This window comes from Chrysochloris asiatica, unplaced genomic scaffold (genome assembly GCF_000296735.1).
Source record: "Chrysochloris asiatica unplaced genomic scaffold, ChrAsi1.0 scaffold00050, whole genome shotgun sequence".
In the NCBI taxonomy this organism is placed as follows: Eukaryota; Metazoa; Chordata; class Mammalia; order Afrosoricida; family Chrysochloridae; genus Chrysochloris; species Chrysochloris asiatica.
This window is the reverse complement of record NW_006408568.1, coordinates 3,201,548-3,212,581: the sequence shown is the minus strand read 5'-3', so window position 1 is coordinate 3,212,581 and position 11,034 is coordinate 3,201,548. Positions and strand designations below refer to the sequence as shown.

Here is an 11,034-nt window from a genome sequence, read left to right as displayed (position 1 = left end):
AGTGAGGTTGGCCCAGGATCGAACATTGTTTCGTTCTGCTGTGCATAGGGTCGCTATGGGTCGGTTCTGACTCAATGGCACCTGACAACAACAACAACTGATAAATGACAGTTCAAGCTCACCAGCTGCTCCTCAGAAACCCTTTACAGGGTCACTATGGGTTGGAACCAACACGATGGCACTTAACAATAACAATAACAACTGCTAAACGATGGGAATCCTGGGCTAGTCACTTTGCCATAGAACCCTAACCATTACAGGTATGAGACTATGAACTAAACCATAGTTTTATTTGGGATCAATGATTTTTTCCTATTTATGCCTTTTTCTGGAGGCCTGGTGTGATAAGTGGATTAATGAAATGGACTGCAATGGTTTGAAACACAAGGTCGTCAGTTCAAGCTCACCAGTTGCTTCTTGAAAACCCTATACAGTGTTGCTATAAGTTCAAACTGTCTTAACAGCACTTAACAACAACAACAACAACACCTTTTTCTGTTAAGGAATCGAATTTAGGGTCCCACATTGCATTTACTTGTCATGTCTCCTTTAATCTAGGACAGTTTCTGAGGTTTGGTTTTGTTTTGGCTTTCATAACCATGACACTTTTGAAGAGAACTTGTCATTTTGTAGAATGTTTCTAAATTTGGGTTTGTCTGATATTTTCTCATGACTAGATTGAGACTATACATTTTGGACAAAAATACCTCAGAAGTGATCTTGTGTCCCTCTCAGTGCGTGTTCAAGGAAAAGCATGCTGTTTCTATGTCCCATTACTGGTGATGTTAATCTTAATGACTTTGTTAAGGAAGCCTCTGCCAGGTTCCTTAACTGTAAAGTTACTAGTTCCTCTTGGTAATTGGCAAGCTTTTACTTTTTTTACATACAAATATCCTAGTTCTCTTTAAGTTTTGCCCACTTATTGTAGCATCCTTCATAAATCATCTCTTTTTGTTTGGGCAGAATTAAGTGGATTACTGAAAAGAAAAAGAAAGCTTAAATGCATAAAACTGATGCTCTAGATTCCTAGTCATCTGTCTTTCCCTTTTGGTTGACTTCAGCCAAATTTTCTCTTTATGCTTTATTTCATTCCTCTCTCTACATGACCTTCTCTGCTCTCTGGCTTGTTGAGACTAACCTAAGACAGTTTGAGACCAGTCTAAAAGATTTACATCTCCATTTCAAGTCTGAGTTTTTGGAAAACGACTCTGATAGGCCCATTCCTGATCTGGACCCAAGCAAGCAAGACCAAGTTACTCATAAATCTGCTTGGGATCCACCTCTGTATTGGGACGAGGTGGATAATAGTTCCTAGAAACCTTTGTGAACCAGGAAACCCCAACCTACACAGCAAATCAGATCAGGACAGGCATCTCAAACAGTATGGTTTTCTTTATAACACCTTAAGCCAACCCACTTTAGGCACTGACTTTAAGGCAAGTTGGCTTCCTCTGCTTTTGTCAAACTCACACTACAGTGACATCTTATCCCAATTGTGAGAAATGAATACTTGAGTAGACAGGGAGGGTGGAGGTTCAAAGGCCGCTAATAATTCCTGGACTTAGAACTCTCCTTGGTAGATCTGATCAAAAGATATAGAGCTAAAACCCAAAAACTAATCCCTTAATGGAAATGACCTTAAAATACAGCAGATTTTCAGAACAGATTGGGAGAACTTTTCTGAAAGGAGAGATGCCTGGATCAGATTCTTCAAGGAAAGAAAGCAAAACAAACCTTCTCAACTCAGTGAGGAGAAAAAAAAGGATGGGTGAGTATATCTCAGGAAGAAAACAATGCTTTACAGCATTTCCTACATTCCTGGTTCATATTTTCCCCCTGATGTCAGGAATGGAGCATCCTTTTCCTCTCTGGCAGCTTGGTTATGACACTAGGAAATCCAGGATAAATGGGACACTCTGCAAATGGAGCCTGGAACAGCTGGACGTTGCTGGACCCAACTGCAATTGCTGGTCAAATGGGGACATCTGGTTCACTTCCCCAGAGGTTTAGCAATGGCTACCAGGCCAATAAAGATAATCCAAGCAGACACTGCATGGCCAAGCCTCTTAGGAGTCCAAAGGCTGGGCTGGGGAGATTGGGTTTCTTTTCCATGGGAGTGAAGGAAGGAGAGTGGCAGGAAACACAGCTGTATGCCTATACCTTTATTGCCTGCTATCTTGGGTCCCTGCAACCATAAGAGACAACCTTCCAGGACAGTTAGGGATTGTGTGGAAGAGATTGGGAGATAGAGCACATTTGTAATTTGGGAGTATATTAATGACCAGAACCTTTGGAAACACCATTATCATGGGAATTTCCAAGCCAACACTGTGATGAATATTTGTTCCAAAGTGACTGGTTGAAGGAATCATAAGTAAACATAAGAAGATTTGAGATTAAGTCTATCCTATCCTGGGTGGCACTGTGAGATAATGCACTGGACCACAAGGTCAGTTTGAACTGTAGGTTGGTGGTTCAAACTCACCAGCCGCTCCTTGGAAACCCTTCACAGGGTCTCTGTGATTCAGAACCAACTCATAGGCACTTAATGACAATAACAACAATCCTGGGTGGAGGTCCTTTGGTGGTACAAACCATTAATGAGTTCAGCTGCTTGCTGCAAGACTGAATGTTCCAGTCCACCAGAGACACTTGGCAAAAGAAAGTCTTGGCAATCTATTTCGAAAAGTCGGTCATAGGAAACTGTAAGGAACATAATTCTACTCTAACACATATGGGGATGCCATGAGCCAGGTTGACTGGACTGCAAGTAGTAAACCATATAAAACACAGTAGTCTTTTGTCAAAGATTTAATCCCTCTGAAACTCTGTTTTTTCATCTGTAAAATGAGATCATTACTACCAGAATTGTTAGGCGCATTATCTTAAATGATGGTTCTATAGGATTTTGCTAGAAAAATGTCAGTCACTTTGCTGGTAGTAGAGATCACTCAGAGTCTGTGATGTTTATAAGCAAGTACCTATTCTCCACAGAAGGGTATGAAAGAAGGGTATGTACCTGGACGATTGAAACCCACAGAAAACACATATGTCTCTAGTTTAGTTTCTAGTTTCATATTCCTGACTTAATTTCACTCACTACTGAGGAACCAAAGGAGCTCTGGTAGCATAATGGTTACGAGTTGGGCTGCTAACGTCAATGTTAGCAGTTCATAACTACTAGTGGTTCCACAGCAGAAAGATGAGGCTTTCTGATCCCGTAAAGATTTACAGCCTCAGAAACCCCATACAGGGTTGCTATGAGTTGGAACCAACTCCATGGCACACCACCACCACCACCACTGAGGGACCAATAAGGAATAAACTAACTAGAAGGCTGTAAGAGGGAAGGAGTGGGGTTTGGCAGATTTCAGGACTGAATGTAAAGCTAGTGAAACTGTAGTTTGAAAAAGGTACTGCTGTTGTTAAGTACCATTAAGTCATTTCTGACTCACAGCAACCTTGTATAGGGTTTCTGAGGGTATGAACTGCCAACCTTGCAGTTAGCAGTCCAGTGCTTATCTTATAGGACTAGAGCTAGCCAAAATCATACCTTAGAGCTGAGACTGCCACCCAGCTGTCACAAGGTAGATTTGGTTCCAAAACACATCGTAATCTCCCAGGCTAAGGATGTACTAGAGTCTAGAAAGTACACTAATAACATGTGGCTAGTCCCCTCCAAGGTCAACAGTTCAAAACTACCAGCTGTTCTGCCGGAGAAAGATGAGGCGTTCTGCTCCCGTAAAGATTATCAGCCTCGGAAACCCTGTACAGGGTCCTTATGAGTCGAAACCGACTCCACGGCACATAACAACAACAACAGTCCCCTCCAGACATGGGCATCTATAATCTCCTAACTGCAAATCAGAAATTCAAAAGCTCTATAAACCCAAAATTATTCAAAATTCTACAAACCGAAATGCTCTAAAACCATGCATGTGTTTCTATTAACATTATTATATTATAAATAAAAATGCATTTTATTATCAGGTGCTGACCTGGCACCCAAGAGGGTGACATAATATACAATATTTGTGTCTTTCCAAAATCTCCAAAATTCTCAATACAAGAACTCTAAGGACTTCAAAAAAGAGACTGTAGACTTGAACCACTAAAGGGTGCTATTCATCCATAAATGCAAGTTCTACCTAAGGACCAGTCTCACACTGGATTTACCTCTATCGTCAAAACTCCTGAGCAAATGACCAATAACACCATCCAAGAAGCTAAATTGAATCTTAGCTTGGGGCGTGTGCATGTGTGTGTGTGTGTATTGGTGGCAGGGATGGGGAATGGTGGTGGTGGTGGTGATGTGAGTCATAGTTGGATGGTACAGAAGGGATTATTTGGCCTTAGTGCCCTGGTCTGCAGAAGGCACAGAGGACACTCTTTGAGGAGGGGAGACAACAAACTCACAAAGCAAGGTCACAAAGGTCTCTTTGATTCATGAACGTGACATGAGGAATGAATTTTATTTAGCTTGCTCAATTAAGGGCAGAATCATCTGTGAGTCTATGAGTCAGAAGAGGAAAGGGTCTTTGCTAGTCTAAAAATAAAGCTACGGGGACAGAGCAAGCAAGGGAATGTTTGCGGTCTGACCTTTTCTATTTTTGAATGGGTGTGAGTATGTGTGTGCTGTGGGGATGGAGGAAGTAGGGTAAACGTGAAAGAGGGGAATGAGTCCTGTCCCTCAGAAGTTCCATTGGTAAAATGAGCTCTTGAAGGCAATGTAGTTTAGTGGCAGTTCCTAAAACTATAAGCCAGAATTTCCCTCTTGGAAATCCACATGTACTTTACTCTCCATCTTGTCTCCAGGACATGGTTCTGATTACCAACCATGGCAGAGTGGTCTTCACACATTGTCAAAGAATACATGTGTAGCCTGCCTCTCCAGAAGGGTGCTGCCGAACTGTGCACAATGTCTGAAACTGACTCTGGACTCACTGAGGATGGATGCGTGCTGTTCTGAGGTATGCACCTGGACCCAGACTCGGAGTAGAGCAGGGTGGGAGGCATTGCATGATGACAAATCATGATGATGGTGCTGTCAGCATAATATTCAAGCATTCTGCTGGTGATGTGTGAAAAAGCAAAGCCGGGCAGAAAGACCAGCATGTTATTTATATAACAGTGGTTGTTAGGTGTTGTTGAGTCCATTTTCAACTTAGAGAAGAATGCTTCATAGAGTTTTCTAGACTGCAGTCTTCCTGATGTGGTGCTGTGGGTTAACGCGCTAGACTGCAAGGTCAGTTTGAACTTCAAGGTTGGCAGTTCAAGCTCTCCAGCCGCTCTTCGGAAACCCTATGTTGGGTCACTGTGAGTTAGGACTCAGCACTTAACAACAACAACAATCTTTTCAGGAGTCAACTGCTAGGCCCTTCCCACAGAGCTGCTTGCAGGTTCAAACCATTGGCCTTTTGGTTAGCAGCCAAGTGTTTAACCATTATGCCACCAAGATTCCTTTTAGTTTAATAATGGAGAGTATAATTGAATCCCTTTTAGTCTGCAGTCCTTAATTATATTACAGTATGAAATTATGCTCCATGTATAAAAATGACTGAGAACCACAATAGGCAAGCTATGAAAATCCTGAAGACCATATACTGCCAGTCCCACCTGCAGAACCACTGGCATCCTTTACCTTCCTCATCGCCCACTAACCCAGAAGGAAGCAAGCCTTTGCCTGCAATGTCTGTGATGTGCATCCTCTTACAGACACTCCGAAGTCGAAGTCTCTGGACCTGAAACCATGAGGGTATTGAGAAGGAGTGAGAACAAACCATATCGGGACTTTTCCACTCACCATGTCATCCCAAACCCCCCAACCCACTTAGTGCTTATGCCCTTCTCTGCTCCCAGCATGCCCTGTCATTGTTGTTGTTGTTGCTGAGTGCCGTCAAGTCAGTTCCCACTCATAGTGACCCTGTGTCAGGTTTCCAAGGAGCGGCTGATGGGTTTGAGCCACCAACCTTTCAGTCTAGTGCTTATTCACCAGAACTCCATAGCATGTCATAGGAGAATTTATTTGCATACATCCTACCTGTCCTGGAAAGGGAGTCCTTAACTGTGCAAATGGTCAATGCACCCAGGTGCTAACCGAAAGGTTGAAAGTTTGAGTCCATCCAGTGTTGTCTTGAAAGAAAGGTTTAAAACTCTACTTCTGAAGATCATAGCCATCAAAAACCTATGGGACACAGTTTGACTGTGACACATATATGAGTTGCAGTAGACTCTCCAGCAACTGGTGGTGGTGATGTGCCGTGGAATAGGTTCTGACTCATAGTGACCCTGTACAGGGTTTCCAAGGCTGTAAATTTTTATGGGAGCAGAAAGCCTCATCTTTCTCCTGAGGAACAGCTGGTAGTTTCGAACTGCTGACCATGGGGTTAGTAGCCCGACTCATAACCACTACGCTACCAGAGCTCCTTGTAGGTAGTAATAGTCCTACAAAGACTACTATTCCAAAACCATCCTCCTCAGAGATGTCTACCCCAAATCCTCTATTCCACATGGATCTCTTCTACCTCTTAGACCTCACACATTTGTACCCCGTACCACCAGTTTTAGGAATTACTGATAGACTCTTCTGTTTTTAAGTGCATGAATTAACTTGTTACTCTAGCCATGCTGAGCACAATGGGTAAGAGTGTAGTGGCCAACTTTCTTGGTTCAACTCCCAGGCAAGAAATTTTCACTCTCACACAGATATCTTGTGAGTAAAATGGGGCTTATTATACCTTCCTCATAGGATTGTTGTGAGGAATATGTGAGTAAAAGTATAAAAAGGACTCGGAATAATAGCTGCTCTGGTAGCGTAGTAATTACAAATCGGGCTGCGAACTGCAAGGACAACAGATGGAAACTACTTGCTGTTCCGTGGGAGAAAGATGTGGCTTTCTGCTCCTGTAAAGAGTTACAGCCTCGAAAACCCTATATAGGGTCGTTATGAGTAGGAACTGAGTCCACAGCACAAAACCACCACATCATAATGCCTGAAAACACTGTCTATAGGTACTATCCATTACTCAAGGATAAATATGATAAAATTTGTTTACATTTATGATCTTCTCCTCATATTGTCCCTCACCCTGGGCATAAATATATGGATAAAAAATATATGATGGTTATGTGCTGTGGAGTCAGTTCTGACCCATAGCAACCCTGTACAGGGTTTCTGAGGCTGTAAACCTTTACAGGAGCAGAAAGCCTCATCTTTCTCCTGCAGAACAGCTGGTAGTTTCGAATTGCTGACCTTGTGGTGCGCAGCCTGATTCGTAACCACTATGCTACCACAGCTACTAATATATATATAATATATAGTTGAAATAATATTTCATGGGTTTCCTCTAAGGATTGGTACTACTTTGCTGTAAAGTTGCTGGGTCACCTAGGTCAAATGGTGGGTTTCTCAGCCCCATTTACCACATTCATCCTATCGGATATATGTCTTGGGAAAAGGTCCATGAGTCAGAACATGAGCTCCCAAGGGCCTGGAGACCATGTGTACCAATGACCTTTCTGGGGCCTCTTCCAGCCTCACACTCCATAAATCTGAATTTGATGAGGACAAGCAATGATTGGAGATGTTCCTCAGTGAGGCTGTGCCAAAAGCCCTGCCCGAGAGGGTCTGTCAGCGCCTCTGATGAAATAATCGGACGCAGGACAGCTGCATCTGTCTTGGTAAACAGATGAACTCAGTCAACACCCTCAACAGCAACCAGCCCGGTGAGGTTGGACTGCACTCACCACCAGCACATTAGGCAGCAAGAAGAAATCAGCTCATCTAATTGCAAATCCTGCCTGAGGGAACCAAGATCAGCTAGGAGAAGTGATTTTCTTCCTGTTATGTATTTAGTGTGTGACAAAACTCAAACCTAGAATGGATGGGAGTAAGCCTTCAGGAATAATAGTCATGGTATTGTCAAGTCTGCCTCAGAACTACCTGAGGGATTCCTGGGGGGTAGGGCCATTCCCAAGGCGACCTTGTCCAATCTCCCCACCCTCTGGAGCCTACTAAATGCAGATAGCATTTTGGGTGCAAAGAAGTCTTAGATTCTGACTGACTGATTTGCATGGTGCCTGAGGTGACTGGCTTATTTTGAGTTTTTCTTGTGCCTCTGTTCAGTGGAGAGAATTATTCCTGGTCCATTAGACTTGGCATTATTTTTCTTTTTTAAAATCACAGTATCCCTATGTTTCAATAGAAACTAAAAAGACGTTTGTTGAATGGATCCTGACTGCTTGAGAATGTTCCAGGGTAGTTCACATGTCAGAAGAAACACATGGAGACTGTTCTGAAAATCAGTCTGACTACAGATCCAGAATGGGAGTTTAGTCTGTGGGGACAGGTGTCAGTTTGGGAGAAGGGATATTATCACATGACACAAGAGTAGGAGGAAGGGGGAGAAGGGCTAAGCCTCTTTCCCTTGGAGATTTGGAGGATGCTTTCTAACCACTGAGAGCTAGACTCAATGTACAGAGCAAGGTGCTGTGGTTGCCCAAATCCTAAGCAGATCATATCATTTCATCAAGCTCAGTTTCTTCATCTGTAAAGCAGTAAGAGTAGTTTCTCCCTTCTTGGGAAGCAATGAGGGTTAGACCCTCCACATATTGGTTCACTTGTTATGCTGTGTGATGACTTGCATGTTGCTGTGATGCTGAAACTATGCCACTGCTATTTTTCAAATACCAATAAGTTCACCTATGGGAACAAGCTTCAGTGGAGCTTCCAGACTAAGATAGCATAGGAAGAAAGACTTTGTGATCTAGTTGCCAAAAATTAGCCAATGAAAACCCTATGGATCACACCCAAATAGTGTCTGATAGAGTGCTGGGAGGTAAGTCCCCCATGAAGACATTCAAAATACACAGTGGCTGCCACAGTGGATTTGAAGATACCGATAATGGTAAAGATGGCACAGGATTGGGCAACAGTTTCTTCTGTTATACATGATGCTGCTGTAAGTCAGAGCCCTCAACAGCAACTAGCAATAATAAAAGCAAGGATTCAATGAGATACTGTGCTTAGTAACTTACCAAGTGCAGCAACTATGTGAGCCCTTATGACTGTATCTAAAGATGACTGTTAATGCAGAAAGAACCAAGTAAGTGGACATTGATTAGGGCCTGTTATTTTCAGGCCATTCAGAAGGATTCACAGCTTCCCAGCAAACACTTTGCAGGCTATGGCTGTGCCCTGCTGCCTGCTACCCATTCTCATTGGGGTTTCTCAGCAGGAATTCCTGGCCTGCAGTTGGCAGTGTTGATCCCCACAAGAGGGAGACAGTGGAGCCCTCCATCTGAGAGGAGCAAGTATAGAAGAGTGCAATGTTTCTTGCCAGACCCCCTTTCTATTATAAATACTGTTTCTCCTGGTGCCCTCACTAAGTCACTTTGGAAGATCTCTGTGGGCATAGACTGACAGAGTTTGGCACTCCCCCGACCATTTTTTCCCTCCACCTCTCTGCTTTCCCTCCCCCTTCCCATCCAGCTCTTTCTCCCTTTCGCCTCCTTTTTCCTACCTTACTAACATGAACATTTAAATCAATATAGTGTCTCTCCAGGGTTTCCACGCTGTCACCGCAATTTGCCTTGGTTCAATGGGTGAATTTTCTTTTCCCTTTTAGCGGGAAACAGAATTCTTTCCATGATAGGAGCTGATTGGGCCAGGGGTGGTAGGGAGGCCCTCCACACAAAGAGCACTATGAAGAAAGGAGACAGCTGGCTGAAAAGAGAGAAGGGATTTGGGGAATTGAAATTCCTTATGATATTGGACTTAAATGTGGAAAACTCACTGCACTGCATTGCTCAGATGCCTCTGAATTAGAGCTGAAGGGATATCAGTTCATTTTCTAACTCTGGGTAGGAAGTCTTGATCCAGAGCTTTGCAGGATTGTTTTTGGACTGGCATTACCTCCATTATGTTAGGCATTGGTCTAGACTCATCTTCTCCCTTTATAGTCTGGATGGACCCACTGGGTTCTCCAATAGGCATAGGCTCAGCTCTTCTTCCTTTTGCCTTCAGGAAAGATGGTCTTCAAATCACTCCAGAGAAGAAGTTGCCTTCAATTATTTTTGCCACCTCTTCAGGCATAAGGACTGGGGACATCTTTGTGAAGCAGTATGGTATATGTCAAGGAACCTTATTATAGAGTGCTTGCTTGCTAACCATCCTTTGAACCATCTCATTGTATGATGGAAAAGACCTGGTGATCTGATCCCACAAAAATTACAGTGTAGAAAACCCCATGGGGCAGTTCTACTCTGTCAAATTGTGTCCCAGTGAGACTAAATTCAGCTCAATGGGACACAACAACAATATCGTATTTTGAGAAGAGCACAAGACTGGGTTCCAGTCGCATCTCTCTTACTTGTTGACCCTACTATGCCTTAGTTGTGACTTGAGAGATAAGATTTTGACCTATTTCTTAATGTCACTGGGGGACCACCATGTAGCTACCAGCAGTGTTGTGATGGTCATATTTATTGGAGGAATTATTGACCCAGAGAGTTGTGGCAGATGCTGTGTGGGAAAGAGTGGTAAATTGGCTCTGTTCCCAGTGTGACTTTAAAGTTGTTACTGAGCTCCGTCTACCTCTCTGCAGAACGACTCCACTAACATTGGATCATTGCAATGATCAATGCATCTTTGTAATGATCAATGCATCTTAACTACCTGTTTGATCAATTTCAGACTGAAGAAGGCAGAATTCTTCAATTTTATAGTTGGCTATAGTGGTTGGGACATAAAGTTAAGTAACAGTAGGATTAATTGGCATTTCTTGTTGTTGTTAAGTGCTGTACAGTCGGGCTTGACTCATAAAAACCTTTTATAGAGTTTCCAAGGCTATAAATCTTTGTGGGAGCCGAAAACTTAATCTTTCTTCTACAGACTGATAGGTGGGCTCTAAGCACAACCTTGTGGTTTACAGTCCAGTGCTTATCCTACAGAGTTACCACACTTCCTTATGTTGTTGTTGTTGTTAATTGCCCTTGAGCTGGTTCAGACCCATAATGATCCTGTATAGGGTTTCC

General features: G+C 43.0%; 1 protein-coding gene across 1 annotated transcript in view; it reads right to left on the bottom strand.

Annotated features, from left to right (window-relative positions):
• Positions 1–591: 591 nt before the first annotated feature.
• LOC102815706 overlaps positions 592–11,034 on the bottom strand; it is a 137,861-nt gene continuing 127,418 nt past the window's right edge. Inside the window, exons 6-8 of the mRNA XM_006862764.1 lie at positions 5,642–5,741; positions 916–977; positions 592–684 (exon numbers count right to left, since the gene is read on the bottom strand). Coding sequence (XP_006862826.1) covers positions 592–684; positions 916–977; positions 5,642–5,741 — 255 coding nt within the window. The remainder of the gene's footprint in view (positions 685–915; positions 978–5,641; positions 5,742–11,034) is intronic.